Genomic DNA, 20,232 nt, shown 5'->3' with positions numbered 1-20,232 from the left:
CTTGTTTATTGTCATATTAAATGGGGATGAGTAAGTCTTCTTTTGTGTGAATATAAAATGAACATGGAAATTCTTTTTGGAAATAGACATAAAGTTACACACACATAGAAGTCCTACGATTTCAAAGAAATTTAGAGAAGAGAATTCTCTAAATTATTTCTCTACTTTATCTTTTCTTAATTGTATGAACACCAAAGTATACCCAGTGTAATCTCGGGCATGAAAGTCATCTCTGACAGTATAACTACTGCTTCAGTTATTGTATCCTGGAAACAGACTGTCTGAGAGGAAGCGCATAATCTATTTTAAGGGCCACGTGTCAAACACGATCCTCAACCAAAACCATAAACGAAATTTTGCTTGTCTTGCAGCGAAGTTTCGTACAAGAAGTTGCGGCTGAAGTTTTTCAAATACGTCGACTTGAATCATGATTGGTACAATTATATTGTATTTTCACTAGTACAGAAGTGAGCATTAGACGCGGTTAAAATAGTTTTTAGTCGCGGTTTCAAACCACGACTTAAAATGCCGTGGCTAAAAATGTGTTGTTTATAAGACGCGGTTTGCTATACCCTGTCTTAAAATAAACCACCGCGACTAAAAAGATGTTGATACTTTTATGGAAATGTTTTTAGTCAGCATTATGAACCGCAACTTAAAATCGTTTTACAATTTTAGGAAAAGTTTTTAGTCAGTGTTGGATGGACCGCGACTTAAAGTCGTTTTACAATTTTAGGAAAGGTTTTAGTCGGTGTTGGATGAACCGCGACTTATGACCAATGTTGTAAGAACCACAAATTATGCTGTCAAATTTCAAACAAAAATCTGTAGTAAAAAAGAGATATGTAAAAATGACATAATATGCAGTAAAAAAAATCTGCACTCCAACATAGACGTCAAATCCAATCAATCCTTTTATATATTCAACGTAGTCAAATCCGGACAAGTAAAAAGTGACTCAATACACATTCAACCCGAAAGTCTACAATATTAATTGATAAAATAACAATTCACTACTTAATATATTCAAAACCATAAACAAACTATATTTAAACTAAGGAATACCCAACCCGTCAAATAAAATTGGCATCAATTCCTTCAACGTCTTTTCTATATCTTCATCTGTAGCCTCTTTCGTGTCGTTCCACATCTAAAAAAAATAGAAATCTTATAACTATTAGAAATTAGTTAACATCAACGAACAAATTGTTACAAATACATAACTACTCGTCTGTGTGTGTGAGCATTTTTGCGCATGTTATCTTGTATATACTTATGCACATCTAAAAAATAATTAAGAAATAGACTTACTTTGGGAAATTGCTTTTGATACACATTGACAAAGTCGAACATAGATTGAAGAAGTATATAGCCGCATTCCCATGTCTCAGCTTGTTGATTGCACTACAATAAATTAACAATTATTACTTATTCTAAATTTTTGAAAATCAAACTAGGAGATAGAAAACAAACTAACCCTATCAAATGTGGGTTTTATTGGCAGCAAGGCGCTTTCAATCACACTTGTAAGACGATAGTGGCTAGGATTCTTGTTGCCCTCTTTGAATAGTGAATCTAAAATATATACCCGTCGTACTTTTACGGCAATAATGAGTGTTGTCATGACATTATTATCCAATAAGCAAATTCTAACTATAAAAAATGATTATCCAACAATGGCCTTCAATGAAAATAATAATTTATATCATTAATGAAAATCAAAATTTGTTGGAAGATAATAATCAAGATAATTAAGTCAAAATCAGTTTTAGTGTCGTTTAGAAAAAATCACCTCAATAAGTTATAACTGACAAATCATAGGGTATAAATACCCGTAATTTGCAGAGTGTGTGGAATAGATTGTGTTTAGTGTATATTTAATTGTTTCCTCCCAATCTCTATTCCATTGAGTCCCTGCACATTGTGCATACTCATATACATATAATGTTCATCCAAACATCACATTAATTGATCCAGTAGTCGGTCCTAAAGGGCCTGTGAAACTTTACCTTGGAATAACAAACTTTCCTAGCATCAACATCTCTTATTCCATCAGCATGTTGTTGATATAAAACTCATCTTGATTCTTGAAATACAAAAATCATAATCAATGTTTAACCACAGGAGTATCATTCAAATAGCATGAAAATTCATATTCAACAATTCAATGTATAAGAAAAAATTGATTTTACCTACAGTCCATCAGATAGTCATAAAACCATTTGCATTCATCACTACATTATACATGGTTACATATATGTAAATCAATACACTATAAAAAAACATCTTTTTAACAAATCATAATATGTCAACCTTTAACCTAATGAACACTGAATCATCTATTTGATAGATTTTTCTAGAAACGGGAATTAGTTTAGCGCCTTATACAAAATGTGACACCTAACATTTAACCAGTAACTTCTACCTACATATTAAATCACTAATCAGAAATCAATTTCCAAGATTAGGACTAAGAATTACTTACGAATGACTCTTCATTCAACCCTAACGACCGTTCAATCATGGTTCGGTTAAAACAGCGTCACAGACTGTCGGCGGTGACCCATAGCGAACAGAGATCGAGATTCAGTCAGCGGGTAGTTAACCTCCATCTGCATCTCGTTGACGCTTCTGCATCTGGAAGCCTTCCATGGGGGGGGGATGAGAATGAGGTAATGGAAAACAAAGATTTTGAGAGGAAGGTTGAATTTTTGAGATAAATATATTTGGAAACTTTTGGAGGGATACTGAAAGTTGAATGCGGGCTTGAAAATCAACATTTTTGTTACAATTTTAAAAATGCTAGAATAATTGAAGGCGGGACATGAAAATCAACATTTTTTTATAATTTTAAAAATGTTAGAATAATTAGTTGTTTGGTATAAAAATAAAACAAAAACTTATATAGTAATACAATGTTATCAAAATAATTATATGAATTACAAGTGTTTTGATTTTTTAATCAAATTCCACCATTTTTAAATAGTAAAACTAAGCTTTTATATATATATATATATATATATATATATATATATATATATATATATATAGGTAGAGGATCCTGTAAAAAGTTCAACTTTTGTGAGAAGTGTGAGAAATAATTTGGGAATGACAAGTGTCCCTTATCTTAATTAATTCAAAAGGGTATATTAGTAATTGTTCATTCTTATCAATTAATTGATTTCCAAAGATAACTGCCAAAAATATCAGGCGATATATTAGGGATGTGATTCGAATTCGATTTGTTCTATACATTTAATTGTTTACGGTAATTTCTTGTAGTAGTGTTATATTCCCCAGTCAATAGTGTTATATTATGTACATGTATCTTTAATCTCCTTTTCATAGTGTTTTATCCCCATCAATAGTGTGTTATTCTGTATAGTATCTTACAGTAAACAGATAGTGTTATATCTTTCTATAGTGTTTTATCATGTAAATATACTGTTCCTTTTCATAGTGTTTTATCCTCATCAATAGTGTTTTATTCTTTATAGTGTCTTACAGTAAACAGATAGTGTTATATCTTCCTATAGTGTTTTATCATGTAATATACTGTTCCTTTTCATAGTGTTTTATCCCCCATCAGCAGTGTTTTATTTATGTATAGTTTCTTACAGTAAACAGATAGTGTTATATATTCCTATAGTGTTTTATCATGTAATATACTGTTCTTTATAGTGTTATAAAAAGTTGTTGTGAAGGAAATCGAAGAATTTATTTCAGTACGAAAAATTCGCTAATTTTTTAGGAGATTGATGGGGGTTTTGAAACAGTTACCATAAATTCGCTGATTTATAGGAGATTGATGGGGGTTTTGAAACGGTTACCATATTTGAAACATTGGAAAAGTCACTATTGCCCTTTAATTTTACATAAGGTCCTTCTAACTAAAACACAATTTACATTTTAAACCCTATTTGTGACACCTGTGTCACTTCAACCATCAAACAAATGCCAAACCAAGGAAATATTGTATTTCATACTTGGGATTTGTATAAATATGTGTATGCTTTGCACATATCAATTCTTGTTCAATTTCATACTCTACAACGCTTTCTGGAGGATTATACGCAAACTGGTGCATAAACGTACTCAGTTTAATGCGACAAATACTCCGGGAGACCATCATACACTTAACATACCTTAAATAACCTTTACATAACTTAGAAATAAGTTTTGAAGGCTTTGGTATGGCAAAAACAAGTTAATTCGCTTACAGGGACTAAACTTGACAAACTGTGAAAGTATGCCAATTTGAACTGTAACGAACATTCTGGAACATGTCCATAAGTTAAACATACCATATATATCCTTTACATAGTTTAGAAATAGGCTTTGAGGGGTTTGGTATGCTAAAACAAACTTTTGGATCATTCAGGGACTAAAAGTGTCAAAAAGTGCATAAGTTTGCACTTTCGCGCATAACTCACGTTCTGAATACATCCGGACATCCAAAAATTTATGTAAGCATCCTTATATTATGCCTTAGTGTTTGGCATGAGAAAAATCCATTTGTCGCGTCATTTGGATCGTCTTTCGCGCTTATGCGCATTCCGTCGTAATTAAGCGAACATCGCGATCGTTCGGCCAAACGAACCGACATCCGACATATTTTTGGGCATGTTTCATGTCAACAATGTTTAGGCATCATTTTAGGGCCTTAAAGATGGCTTTACAGGTCTTGAAAGGGCTGGAAATGGCTTAAAAACGCAACAGGGGCCAAATATGTAAATTCTGCAAGTGGTGCAGATCAGAGGGGCCAGGCGGCCCGCGTAAGGTTTGCCCAAATGTGTAGGCGGGCCGCGTAAGGATGTCTGACAGAAGATTTTGCATTTAATGCAGAATCTGGCCTTTCGTTCGATCAAGGGGCGATGCCTTTTCACCCAAATGAAGGGCCAAGGGCCAAGTTCAGTGTATTTAACCCCTGGACACATGTACGCACGAGATCAAGGCACGATATTCGATAAAACGATCCTAACGGTTCCACCTTTCCTATAAATACCCCCCCCCTTTAGTGTAAAAATCACAAAATCAGATCTTAAGGCTCTAAGTTGGAACCATTGTTTCATACCTGAGCTATTTGATCTTGATTAGCACTCGGGGACCCTCCGTAAGTCTTCTTTCGTTCTTTTATTCGCTTTTCGAGTCCGAAAGTCAACGTTTTGTTGACTTTCTGCATTGACCAGCTTTTGGTCAATGTGAAGTTCATGGAACTTCATAACGTGAGCGTGATCACGATGGTTATGGTCCATAGTGACCATACCTACTGATTACCATGTTATCTAGGCTCAGTGACGAGTCGTAGTTTCGGCCAAAATGCGCATTCTTGCGTATTTTGTAACCAAACTACTCGTGGGCATCAAAGCCGTTTGTTTTGATGCCAAACCTGTTTCTAAACTTAGTTAAGCATGTTCTAACATGCTTAGCTCGTCACTTTTAGTTTAGTGCTTATATAGGGTCGTAAGGTAAGCGATTTAAACCATCGCTTATACTTTCGAACCCGACCCATTTGGTCGGTCATTAGGACCCGACCAAACACATTAGGTGACCATAGCTATAACCTTCCGAGGTTATACCGTGTGGTCGCAATGTTAGGCGTTCCGAACGCGTTCTACGCGAACGACGCGTTAGGGTAGCATAAGCTACCTAAACGGGTCGTGATGGACCGTAAGCACTTAGATCAGGTTTCATTTTAGTATGTAGGCTTTGCTAAGCCATATTACACGAGTCTCCATACTCGTTTGGTTTACGAACCCGTGTACTGTCCGATCCTTCCGATTTGGTCCGGTATATTAACATAAGCTACCTATTAGGTGCCGTTGATATTCCGTGATCTTTAGCATTATCCGGTTATTATACAAGGAATCCAAAGCAATCTCAGGTGAGTACATTGAACCCCTCTTTTACTGTTTTCAACTGTTTTGGGGTGAAGCATGTGTACCTATCTGTTATTTTCATGATTTCAAAGTATAATTGATTATACTTGTTAGTATTTATCTTTTGACAAACAAAATGACTATCTATGGTTTAAACACTGATTTCTCAAGGACTACAAAAGTAATTGTTGGAATAGTACTTATTTTGTTCACCAGACCGATTGGTAGTATGATATAGCGCTATAGGACTAGACACCCCATTCCTGTTGTCATGGAATGTCTGAAACCAATTTGTTTCTCCATCCAAATAGGGATTTCCTTTGTGGTATCCTTATAGTCTCAAAGGTGTAGTTTGATGCACCAGGTCTGAATGAATTCTTAAATCGCACCTTTAAAGTATATTTTGATATACTCCCAAAAAGTATAGTTTGATATACTCTCATGTGTGGTATCGTACAGAACCAACATATATATTTTGTAATCATCCAAAGCATATTGTGATATGTTACTTACATAACTAAAACATAGTTTAATATGTTATTTATCACATCCAAAGCATATACTGATATGTTAGTTACAAAACTAAAACATGGTTTAATGTGTTATTTATAAATCCAAGGTATACTTGTAATATACTACTAAAAACTATTATTTTGAACAACTAAAGTATATTTAATATACTATCTATCAAACGATTTGGTTTTGGTTAGTGTTTAGATAACGGAACGAGTGTAATGTGATGAAAACATGGTAGATACGCCGCTGGTACTTCTTATATATAAGTGTTTTCATTGCATTACATACCGTGGCGTTATTTAGTACACTTGGGTTAACAATATTGGAACTGAAATATATTTTAATATATTACTTATTCAACTTTCTTAAAACCAAGGTAAATTTTATATATACCATAAACGTTTTATTAAAACATTGTTTTTCAAACAACTTAACTTATATGAACTCATTTTACATGGTTATTCAGTTAACCATACATTATTCTCTTATTTATACATATCATCTGAACCTATCGTTTTTCAAATGATTTACAAGACAAAGCAAATTTACAAAGTTCATGACTAAACATTTTCTCAAACATAAGTCATGAACTCCGTTTTCACAAAACCTATGTATCTCACAGGCATTTTTATGCTGACGTACCTATTTTTACACATGTTTCAGGTGCTGTCTTGAGATGATTGTTGATACATGCTACATTTAGGATGGACTCGTGCCTTAGCAACTTTAAAACTTGGAAGATCATAGTTGTACTTATGTGATTGTAATAGAACAACGAGTTCATTTAATCAATAAAACAATATTCAAATTTCCATGTGTTATGAAACAATGATTCTGTTACAACACTCCCCGACGTTTCCGCCACGTTTTGTTGTTACACGTGGTCGGGGTGTGACAGAAAAGTTGGTATCAGAGCTCATGGTTATAGGGAATTAGGTTATTAGTAATGCTTTGACCTAGTCTATAACCTTCCTAGGACCCTAACGCGAGTTTACTTGCGTTTAGTCATAAAACAACACCGTCACCTATCCTTAGGCGACGACCGCAACAAGAACATAAATTTCAAAACCACTTTGAAAACTAATCATCTGTTCTAGGATGATTGATTACTAGGTTTTGAACCCTCTGTTATAAGGTTTTGAACCCTCTGTTATAAGGTTTTGAACCCTCTGTTATAAGGTTTTGAACCCCTTTGAATTTTCAAAACTCTCGTCAAAGTTGGTCTAAATATTGTGAACACATGCAAACTGGAAGGGTGGGTGCCTGTACCCTGAGTTTTCTGTCTAAGGCTAGAGTGTTCGTACAAATCCACACAATCGGACCAGTCACTCTTACCTGGGAACTCTTGGGGTGAGTGTCCACTTATAGGCGAGCATGTCTTCGCGATACATTATTTTTGACCTATTTGCTTTGATTAATCACCAGGTCGTTTGTTGCTTTGTAGTAACAGACAGACGGCCACTATCCTTGCTTTCATCAGATTTGTTTCATCTCATTCTTTTCGTCTAATTCTCTCACTCGTTTCCTCTCATATTTCCTCTTTTAGAATGCCTCCTCGACGCGACAATCAGATGGCGAATGCCGAACTGGCGGAAATCATCGCGCAACAAATGGCTGCTGCCTTCCCAATTCTTTATGCTCAAATAACTCAAGCCATCAACAACAACAATGCTCCATGCAATTTCAAGATTTTTAACTCAGCTAAACCGCTCAAGTTCAATGGTTCTGAGGGAGCAACTGGTCTTCTTCAATGGTTCGAGAGCATTGAGAATACTTTCCGTCACGTTCAGTGTCCTGAAAATCGCAAGGTCGAGTTTTCTTCGAGTATGTTTCAGAAGAGGGCTCTTACATGGTGGAACGGGGTTATGAGAGACCGCGGTGCAGAGGTTGCATTAGCACAAACTTGGGCCGAGCTTAGGGCTCTTATGATGAAGGAGTTCTGTCCTCGTCATGAGCTTAGGGCTCTAGAAAGGGAATTTGATGATTTAAAGCAAGACAGTGGGGAACATCGAGCCTATACTGATCGCTATGAGGAATTGAGCTTGTTATGCCCTACTATGGTTACGCCTCTGGATAAGGCGATTGAGAAATACATTGATGGGCTTCCTGACGTAGTTCAGGACATCGTTACTGGCAGCAACCCTACTACTGTCAGACAAGCCATTGAATTGGCTGCCACTCTGACTGAATCCCAAATCAGGAAGCACAAGCTGTTTCGGAAGGGCGACTTAAGACCATCTGATAAGACTGCTCATGTGGAAACAAAGGAAGAAAGTGCTGAGGTGCCCAAGAAGAAAACGCGCAAAGCCTCTCAAAGCTACGTTGTAACTGCTCAAGACAAACAAGTTGCACCAAACCAGCCAACACAACCTCGTAAAAGACAAAACTATGTTGGTACTGCACCGTTGTGCAACAAATGCAACCGTCATCATCTAGAGCAAGAGCACTGTCACAAATGTACCCACTGTGGGCGGTTGGGACATTTGATCAATGTTTGTCGTTATGCAAATCAAACTGCTGCAAACCCTGCTGCTGTTCAAGCACGGTTCCCTCCAGGGTCATGTTATAACTGTGGTGACCTTACCCACTACAGGAACAATTGCCCAAGGCTTGTTAACATACCTCCAGCGCGTGGACGAGTGTTCAACATCAATGAGGCAAACATGAACAATGATGCAGCAGTGAACAATTAGTGTTTTGTATTACCTTAGTTGCTATCTTTTGACACTTCAAGACAATTCCGTTGTTACATAAATAAAGAATTGTTGTTTTTATTTCTGCAAAATTTATGCGTTTGTGTGAATGCTTGATGCAACTTTATGATGTCAACCCAAAGACAAACTACTCGTATGGTTCTGTCATATTATGATCACTTGTGATCTCCCCGAGAACCTTAAACTCTCGTTTCTTTTAAGAAACAAAGTCAAACACTTATTGAGAATCCCTCTATCTTTATAGATAGATCTTCATAAATCGTTAAAGTGCCAAATGAAATCCATAGGTTGGATTCCTAGTGTGCCTTAATATCCATACCTAAGGATAACAAAATAAAGAATCAAGTTAACTAAATTTGTGCTTATGTATTTTCTTACATGTTTTGTGGTTGTATGTGATCCATCCAAATCCTCATAGAATCTTTCATATCTTCATACGAGAGATTCATAATGGGATATCCAAAGATACTATCTTAAACCCTTAATGGATTTCAACAGTGTAGTTAAGTCCCTCGGGTTATAAAGTATTATTCTATAATTGGACCTCTTGAAAGGTCTGCTTAAACAGATTGATTTTGAAAATCTGATTAGAAATATCATGTGATGATATAAAAATGATCCCTTAAGCGGTCTATTTAAAGAGATCGTACGACGGTCTAGTTAAAAAGATCATGTGTTGATCTAGTTAAAAAGATCGTTCGTTGATCGAATTAAAAGGATCCTTTGGTGGTCTAGTCAAATCACTTCATATTTATTCAAGTAATTTTTCCTACGGGTTATGAAATGGACTGTGCGGACTGTGCAAGGAATTACGTAATTATGGAGGCCTACATAATTATGGAATTCAGTGCACAAGAACCACAGGAAGTTTCATCATGTGTTAAGACCTAGTGACAAGAATAATGATACGGGAGAAGTCTCGGACCTCGACCAATGTCATTTATTCTCACACTCCCCCAATTCTGATCTCAATCACACACCAAGTTTTCCTATGATAAGCCTTCATAAGAAACGTTCGTCAATCAGTAGTTCAAAATTTCATGTTTTACTATTTCAAGGAATTCACTCTGAGGGTTAGCAAATTCGCTAAGAATCCTAACATGGCCCAGGGTTTTACCTAAGGGTTCAATGGATCTATTATAAGGCGAAACCTTCACAGCTGTCCTCACGAGTTTCCTCTAGAATTAAATTTCGGGACGAAATTTCCTAAAGTAGGGGAGATTGTGACACCTGTGTCACTTCAACCATCAAACAAATGCCAAACCAAGGAAATATTATATTTCATACTTGGGATTTGTATAAATATGTGTATGCTTTGCACATATCAATTCTTGTTCAATTTCATACTCTACAACGCTTTCTGGAGAATTATACGCAAACTGGTGCATAAACGTACTCAGTTTAATGCGACAAATACTCCGGGAGACCATCATACACTTAACATACCTTAAATAACCTTTACATAACTTAGAAATAAGTTTTGAAGGCTTTGGTATGGCAAAAACAAGTTAATTCGCTTACAGGGACTAAACTTGACAAACTGCGAAAGTATGCCAATTTGAACTGTAACGAACATTCCGGAACATGTCCATAAGTTAAACATACCATATATATCCTTTACATAGCTTAGAAATAGGCTTTGAGGGGTTTGGTATGCTAAAACAAACTTTTGGATCATTCAGGGACTAAAAGTGTCAAAAAGTGCATAAGTTTGCACTTTCGCGCATAACTCACGTTCTGAATACATCCGGACATCCAAAAATTTATGTAAGCATCCTTATATTATGCCTTAGTGTTTGGCATGAGAAAAATCCATTTGTCGCGTCATTTGGATCGTCTTTCGCGCTTATGCGCATTCCGTCGTAATTAAGCGAACATCGCGATCATACGGCCAAACAAACCGACATCCGACATATTTTTGGGCATGTTTCATGTCCACAATGTTTAGGCATCATTTTAGGGCCTTAAAGATGGCTTTACAGGTCTTGAAAGGGCTGGAAATGGCTTAAAAACGCAACAGGGGCCAAATATGTAAATTCTGCAAGTGGTGCAGATCAGAGGGGCCAGGCGGCCCGCGTAAGGTTTGCCCAAATGTGTAGGCGGGCCGCGTAAGGATGTCTGACAGAAGATTTTGCATTTAATGCAGAATCTGGCCTTTCGTTCGATCAAGGGGCGATGCCTTTTCACCCAAATGAAGGGCCAAGGGCCAAGTTCAGTGTATTTAACCCCTGGACACATGTACGCACGAGATCAAGGCACGATATTCGATAAAACGATCCTAACGGTTCCACCTTTCCTATAAATACCCCCCCCCCCTTTAGTGTAAAAATCACAAAATCAGATCTTAAGGCTCTAAGTTGGAACCATTGTTTCATACCTGAGCTATTTGATCTTGATTAGCACTCGGGGACCCTCCGTAAGTCTTCTTTCGTTCTTTTATTCGCTTTTCGAGTCCGAAAGTCAACGTTTTGTTGACTTTCTGCATTGACCAGCTTTTGGTCAATGTGAAGTTCATGGAACTTCATAACGTGAGCGTGATCACGATGGTTATGGTCCATAGTGACCATACCTACTGATTACCACGTTATCTAGGCTCAGTGACGAGTCGTAGTTTCGGCCAAAATGCGCATTCTTGCGTATTTTGTAACCAAACTACTCGTGGGCATCAAAGCCGTTTGTTTTGATGCCAAACCTGTTTCTAAACTTAGTTAAGCATGTTCTAACATGCTTAGCTCGTCACTTTTAGTTTAGTGCTTATATAGGGTCGTAAGGTAAGCGATTTAAACCATCGCTTATACTTTCGAACCCGACCCATTTGGTCGGTCATTAGGACCCGACCAAACACATTAGGTGACCATAGCTATAACCTTCCGAGGTTATACCGTGTGGTCGCAATGTTAGGCGTTCCGAACGCGTTCTACGCGAACGACGCGTTAGGGTAGCATAAGCTACCTAAACGGGTCGTGATGGACCGTAAGCACTTAGATCAGGTTTCATTTTAGTATATAGGCTTTGCTAAGCCATATTACACGAGTCTCCATACTCGTTTGGTTTACGAACCCGCGTACTGTCCGATCCTTCCGATTTGGTCCGGTATATTAACATAAGCTACCTATTAGGTGCCGTTGATATTCCGTGATCTTTAGCATTATCCGGTTATTATACAAGGAATCCAAAGCAATCTCAGGTGAGTACATTGAACCCCTCTTTTACTGTTTTCAACTGTTTTGGGGTGAAGCATGTGTACCTATCTGTTATTTTCATGATTTCAAAGTATAATTGATTATACTTGTTAGTATTTATCTTTTGACAAACAAAATGACTATCTATGGTTTAAACACTGATTTCTCAAGGACTACAAAAGTAATTGTTGGAATAGTACTTATTTTGTTCACCAGACCGATTGGTAGTATGATATAGCGCTATAGGACTAGACACCCCATTCCTGTTGTCATGGAATGTCTGAAACCAATTTGTTTCTCCATCCAAATAGGGATTTCCTTTGTGGTATCCTTATAGTCTCAAAGGTGTAGTTTGATGCACCAGGTCTGAATGAATTCTTAAATCGCACCTTTAAAGTATATTTTGATATACTCCCAAAAAGTATAGTTTGATATACTCTCATGTGTGGTATCGTACAGAACCAACATATATATTTTGTAATCATCCAAAGCATATTGTGATATGTTACTTACATAACTAAAACATAGTTTAATATGTTATTTATCACATCCAAAGCATATACTGATATGTTAGTTACAAAACTAAAACATGGTTTAATGTGTTATTTATAAATCCAAGGTATACTTGTAATATACTACTGAAAACTATTATTTTGAACAACTAAAGTATATTTAATATACTATCTATCAAACGATTTGGTTTTGGTTAGTGTTTAGATAACGGAACGAGTGTAATGTGATGAAAACATGGTAGATACGCCGCTGGTACTTCTTATATATAAGTGTTTTCATTGCATTACATACCGTGGCGTTATTTAGTACACTTGGGTTAACAATATTGGAACTGAAATATATTTTAATATATTACTTATTCAACTTTCTTAAAACCAAGGTATATTTTATATATACCATAAACGTTTTATTAAAACATTGTTTTTCAAACAACTTAACTTATATGAACTCATTTTACATGGTTATTCAGTTAACCATACATTATTCGCTTATTTATACATATCATCTGAACCTATCGTTTTTCAAATGATTTACAAGACAAAGCAAATTTACAAAGTTCATGACTAAACATTTTCTCAAACATAAGTCATGAACTCCGTTTTCACAAAACCTATGTATCTCACAGGCATTTTTGTGCTGACGTACCTATTTTTACACATGTTTCAGGTGTTGTCTTGAGATGATTGTTGATACATGCTACATTTAGGATGGACTCGTGCCTTAGCAACTTTAAAACTTGGAAGATCGTAGTTGTACTTATGTGATTGTAATAGAACAACGAGTTCATTTAATCAATAAAACAATATTCAAATTTCCATGTGTTATGAAACAATGATTCTGTTACAACACTCCCCGACGTTTCCGCCACGTTTTGTTGTTACACGTGGTCGGGGTGTGACACTATTGATCTCAACCATTAGATCAAATATCCAATGGTTTAAAACACTTCTTACCCTTCTCACATTTTAGACACTTTTTACCATATCCCTACCCTATATATATATATTCAGAGAGAGAGAGAGAGAGAGAGAGATATTGGAGTCATAACGTTTCCTCGCCCATTTCGTTTCCTCATCCATTCCATTGCCCCATACCAAACAGACCCCAAAAGGGTGGACGGACTAAGGTTTATAGAGGGAATGAAATGGCTTATGTAATAGGTGATTTTGTTACCTTGACTAACTAAACACATATCTTTTACCATTACATTTCGTCTCTCGTTCTTGCTTTGATGCCTTTTATTTTTGAAATCACATATACTTGGTGGGTTAATTCATAGCTTCATCTTGAAACTAGATTAGAACACAAAATTGTTAGGTGTGGTGTTGATGGGTACGATTTTTGCTTAGATCTGAAAAGGGGTAAGAGGCGGCGGCTAGGGTTTCGTCTCGAACCACGATGATGGCAATGGTGGTGGTTTACGTTTCGAGCTTTGGTTGGGTTCCAGTGAGGTGGTGGTCCTATGAAAGGGTGATGGTGACAATTCTAAGAGAGAAGGGATGAGAGTCAGAGAGGGGGAAGAATGAGAGAGTGACGACTAGAATGCATTGTTTGATGATTGGATGAAACAATAATGGAACATGAACAACCCTGGTTAACCACCATTGGCCCTAGTTAACCTATCAATCATCCTCATAGACCACTAATCATCCTAAACAACCTCAAACAAAATTTTTGCATAAACAACCTTCGTTAACCATCACTATCCCTGATTGATTTATCAATCATTCTAATAGACCATTAATCACTAATGTAGCATGAACAACCCTAGTTGACCATTACTAGCCCTAATTGGTTCATCAGTCATTCTAATGGACCATTAGTCATTCTAATGGACCATTGATCATTCTTAACGCCCTTAGCATGAACAGCCCTAATTGGCTCGTCAATCATCCTAATGGACCATTGATCATCTTAAACGCCATTCATTGAAAATAATGGAACATGACCAACCTTAGTTGACTATCACTGTCCCTAATTGGCCCATCCAACATCCTAATGGACCATTAATCATACTAAACGCCCTTCGTTGACAAAATGGAACATGAACAACCCTAGTTGACCACAAATGGCCCTAATTGACCTATCAATCATCCTAATGGACCATTAATCATCCTAAACTTCCTTCATTAACAAAAATGTAGCATGAATAACCCTAGCAGCATTATCCCTAGTTGATCTATCAATCATCCTAATGGACCATCAATAATCCTAAACAACCTTCATCGACACTAATGTAGCATGAACAACCCTAGTTGACCATTATTGGCCCTAATTAGCTCATCAATCATTCTAATAGTCCATTCATCATTTTAAACGCCCTTTGTTGACAATAAATGGAATATGAACAACCCTAGTTGACCACCACTGGCCCTAATTAACCTATCAATCATCCTAATGGACTACTAATCATCCTAGACGTAGTTTATTAACAAAAAATGTAGCATGAACAACCCTAGTTAACCACCTTTGTTCTAATCGATATATCAATCATCCTAATATACCATTAATTATCCTAAACAAGCTTTATTAACACCATTGTAGCATAAACAACCCTAGTTGACCATTACTAGCCTAATTGGTCCATTAATCATCCTAATAGCCAACTGATGACCCTTAAAGCCCTTTATTGACAAAAATTAGAGCATCAACAACTCTAGTTGAGCACCATTGTCCTTAATTGACATAACCGTCATCCTAATGGACCATTAATCATCCTAAACGGTCTTTATTGACATAAATGTAGCACGTAGAACCTTAGTTGGCCATCGTCGCTATATGTTTAAGCAACACACACATGATTGTCGATAGATATTTAAACCCTATTTTATTAATCATTTAACGATACATCAATATGTACATATATACATACATATTACTATATAAGTACGTACAATCATACACAATAAATCAATAAATAAAAAAATAAAAATTTGTAATCATTAAAAAAGTAATTAGTTTATCATAAGAAAATTATTCATATATTATTATTAATATTATTAATACTATATATGAAAACCTTTTTCTTTATATTTTCTTATTTAATATCATTAATAAAAAATATTCAATCATACGTATACAATTAACATATACTTATTTTTTATTATTAATTTTTGTTTATTACCGTTATATCAAGAGATCCGGTTATAGAACCGCATCTTTTGGCTTTTGATTTTTTTTTTCAAAACTCCAATAAGATGTGGTTCCATAAGAACTGCATCTTTTGGCCCATGTTTTTTTTTTCAAAACATACATAAATCATTTTCAAAACACCCATAAGATGCGGTTAGAGAGGGAAACCGCATCTTTTGAAAACACCCATAGTATCTTTTGATCAATTATATCCTAGTGAAGGCAACACTCTATGCAAGTAGCTTAAACAAAAAACAAAAAAAATGATTCAGGTTCAACATATATTGGACCCAACTCCATAGGAAAGATAGTTTCAGCTGAGTCTTCCAATCGTCCTTGATGTGTTCTTTTAGTCGACGAACCATATCCCTGAACCATTTGGGTCTTACTTGGATTAATTGCAAGCCTAGCTCAACTTTTTCGGCCTGCTTGTCCTGATCTGTCACTTTAGGTTGGGCCTGTTTTTCATTGCCTTTGGCCTTCCTTTGTTTTCCTTTAGGTTGTTTCGGGTTAGATTGTTTCCTTTTGGGCTTTTGAACTACAACCGTCGTAGCCTAAAATATCAAACAATTTAATGTATACATATATATATATATATATATATGTATACAAACTCACGCACACACATTTATCTATAATGAACTGATTTAATTACCTTTTATGGTTCAACATGACGAGTTTGGTCCTCTTCAAACGCACTCATTCTTGTGTTGATAAGTGCATCATTATTGGCTAAAAAACATTATCGTCATATAGTTCATTACTTCCAAAATAAACATCATTACTTTCAAACTGAACATGGACTTTAGACGAATGCTGCATCTAAAATAATAAACAATTTGTTATAATATAAAACCAACAAGCTAATAATATAAAACAAATACACTAATACTACCTCCGGTATATAAGCTTCAACACTTGGGTTGAAATCACACCCGACGTCCAAAATTACAATTGAAAAATATTATAGTAAATTTTATTATAATAAAAGATAGACATATAGATTAATTAATTAACCAACCAAATATACCTTTATTAACTTTCAGATTATATCAATTAGAAGCAAGTAAAAACATATAACTATGATTCTACAATTAAATAGGACATTAATATCATTACAAAATTACTAACCTTGTAGCTCTTGAAGGTTATCAATGGTCGGTTAAAAATGTAGAATTTTGATGGAGATAATTGTTAAACCTGAGGTCATTTACACAAGTGAACCAAGAACGCACAACTACAATTAATACTCTTGCTTACAGCCTTTGATCAAACAAAATAAACGTTATAGCACCAAAAGGAAACAAACCTTTTTTCTTATTCAAAACTCAACCTTGCATATTTATAAACCTAAGCTACTATCCTAATTAATTACAAACTTACTGCAACTAGGAAACATGGCCTTTTATCTCTATCCATATCATACTTAAAAAATTCAAATAATATATATCTCCATCGTATCAAACTTAAAAGGGGTTTTTTAATTATATTTTAAGTCAGGGTTTGTAAACACCGTCTAAAGCTATGTAAGCATATTTTAAGTCGGGGTTCGTATCAAAAGACGCGAATTTTATTAGTGTTAAATTATATTTTAAGTCAGGGTTTGTAAACACCGTCTAAAGCTATGTAAGCATATTTTAAGTCAGGGTTCGTATTAAAAGACGTGAACTTTATTAGTGTTTAAAGGATATTTCGTTTGGATCCTGATGTGATGAGATTGTGTGTGTATATTTAGACGGGGTTATGTGCATTACCGCGTCTAAAAACAAAACTGAACCCCGTCTAATGGTTACTTGTGTACTAATGTTTGTATTCGTTTATTTAGTTTCTGTAACCGTTATTGTACTAGTCGAATTTCCCACAAATAACGAGAGTCTCGTTATTATTTGTTATTTATTTTGTAATATATTTTAATAAAAAATGAACCTAGTTCCTACATGTAGTATACTTGATTAGAGATTGTATACTTGCATAGGATTGTCTACGAACTAACCCAAAGCATGAGCGAACTTGAGCTTGACTCGTTTTCAAATTGAGTCGGCCACTTTCCAAATCGAGAAAATTTCAAGAGAACTTGTTCCGAGCAAGACTTGAGTCACGGGATATATTGATTGTCCTATACACAGGTAGATTTTACAAGGAAACGTACATGGATTTTCATGATATATCTCGATAAAATTGCCTTTATTTTTTTACGAAAGTGACCCAATTTTGTATGAGGTGACATGAACTTTCTATACCTAGACAAAGAACGTTATTTGATCCATTTAGGCCTTTCTAGGTAGTCCCTACTTTTATTCTTCTACCATCTTTCAAAATAGCCTTCGTTTTCAAATAACTATTCTATCTTTCAACTCATATTATTGGGGATTTAGTTTGGAAATGAGAAAGCAGTATTCATAATTACAAATGTTGCCATCTATTAGGCATATAAGTTTTTTTTTTTTTTCTTTTTTGACCAACGAGTTATGATAATTGACTTTAAGATTACTAAATAAGTGATTGATGCTTTGATATACCAGTAAACATATTAAAACAATTCTAATAAAAGAATTTTATTGGTTTACCTCATTAAGTCTAATCCACAAGCATAACGTCAATAATGAATCATAAGATCTACAAGATGGGGATCCTTGAAACTGGACAAAAAGAGTAACACTTCCTACACATCGTCTAAGTTCCTAATTCTCTTAGTCCACTTATTCCTAAAGTTCACTTGCTGAACAAAACATAAAATAAAATGAACAAGAAAATTACTTTTCTTTTATGAATGCATCATAATGTTGTAACTCTCCACATATGTAACCTCCATCTATTGATTACATTTGTATTAATGTTAAGCCTCTATAAATAGAGGCTTTATGTAATTGGTATGATACACTCAATAAATAAGAATTCTCTCATTTTCTATACTTCACATCCTCTCTATATTCTCTATATTATCGTTTACATATTAGATGTTGCTATTAGGCTGTTGTTTCACAACACGTTATTAGCACGATTGCTTTGGGTTGGATTATGACATCATAAGGTATATCTCTTTGCATTCTTGATTTTGTTCTCGGTTAATAAGATTCAAGTGCATACTCTTCTTGTTTATATGTGTCTATTATTATAATATTTGACTTTACTAAATTTAAACTATTAATCGGTTGTATATGATCCGGGTTGTGGGTTTCAAAATAAAATCAGGAACATTTCTTGTTTTGGTTGGTTTGAATTCTGTTTTGAATTCCTTTCAATATTACATGTGTTACTTTCTTGGTCAAAATTATGTGGATAAAACCATCACAATCATATTAAATCGTCTTATAATTTTTAATGAAATATAAAATCAGGTATAAATAGAAAAAACGGTTAAGATTTGTAAATTAATTTGAGATAAAACCCAATCTTGCTCTTCAACTTTGATAATAGTTAATGCAATCTAATTATGTCATTTGTCTATTGCATTTTATTTAGATTTAAATTCAACTAAATTTGATAACAATATAACGTACAAGGTGCGATTGAACAATAAAACTAATATTTAATCATGAAAGTTATTTTTAGATTTAGATGCATAAGATAAAAGCAATTGTTGTAAAGTTTAAATGGTTTTTTCATTCTTCCTTCAAATCTTTACGAAAAAGATTAACATAATCAATTCAAATGAATGTGATAAAGAAACAAATATACTTGTGTTACCAATACAATTTTATGTTGAAATTCAATTTTATATTGAAATTTAACTAATTGGCTTGAATAATGAAAGCAATTTTATGATTTTATTGATACTTGTGATTAAATATCTTAATATTTTGTTACATCAAACAGCAAATCAAGTTGTTTGGTAATTTTTATATTCTAACATTATTTCCTTTAAGTATATTTTATAAAGAAAATTTAGCATATGTGGCAAACTATTTTATAGAAAATTACGTGGTTTGCCTGTTGAGTTGTAGTCTATTTAATCTAAAAGTAATGATTTCAAAACTGCAATATAAAATTCGTAGAAAATTATATCTTAAGATGTTGTATATGAAGTTAATGATATTCAAAAGTAATACATGTATTTTGTTATTTTTTTTTAGTTATGATATTTGACATTACCTTTGAGTCAATTACTTGTTAGATATATTTAACGTTAATTTTTTTATGGATAGTTGGTTAATCCTTATATGATAAGAACTTTTCATACCATTTATCTATTCATTAAGTAAAGAAAATATTCATTATTAGACAATTTAGGAAAATATATGATAACGATCAAATGTGTGCTCAAACTATTATTTTTTTGTATATGAGAGAACTAGA

The 20,232-nt window shown here is 34.6% G+C and overlaps 1 protein-coding gene across 2 annotated transcripts; it reads right to left on the bottom strand.

Moving 5' to 3' along the window:
- Window positions 1-597: 597 nt before the first annotated feature.
- On the bottom strand, window positions 598-2,658 carry LOC110871487. 2 transcript variants are annotated; one of them, XR_004865470.1, is made up of 5 exons: window positions 2,486-2,658; window positions 2,010-2,086; window positions 1,478-1,575; window positions 1,312-1,404; window positions 598-1,150 (listed from the first exon to the last, which is right to left on the bottom strand). XR_004865470.1 is itself a non-coding variant. In XM_035976783.1 (3 exons), exons 1-3 carry the CDS (start codon window positions 1,622-1,624, stop codon window positions 1,055-1,057), a joined length of 336 nt encoding a protein of 111 aa, XP_035832676.1. In that variant the 5' UTR covers window positions 1,625-1,994; the 3' UTR covers window positions 598-1,054. The 2 variants fall into 2 exon arrangements, 1 of the variants encoding a protein (XP_035832676.1); XM_035976783.1 differs by lacking the exons at window positions 2,010-2,086; window positions 2,486-2,658 and having other exon boundaries at window positions 1,478-1,994.
- Window positions 2,659-20,232: the final 17,574 nt, after the last annotated feature.

This window comes from Helianthus annuus, chromosome 8 (genome assembly GCF_002127325.2).
Source record: "Helianthus annuus cultivar XRQ/B chromosome 8, HanXRQr2.0-SUNRISE, whole genome shotgun sequence".
Taxonomy (NCBI): Eukaryota; Viridiplantae; Streptophyta; class Magnoliopsida; order Asterales; family Asteraceae; genus Helianthus; species Helianthus annuus.
Note: the sequence above shows the minus strand (reverse complement) of the source record. Positions and strands in the feature narration are given on the sequence as shown.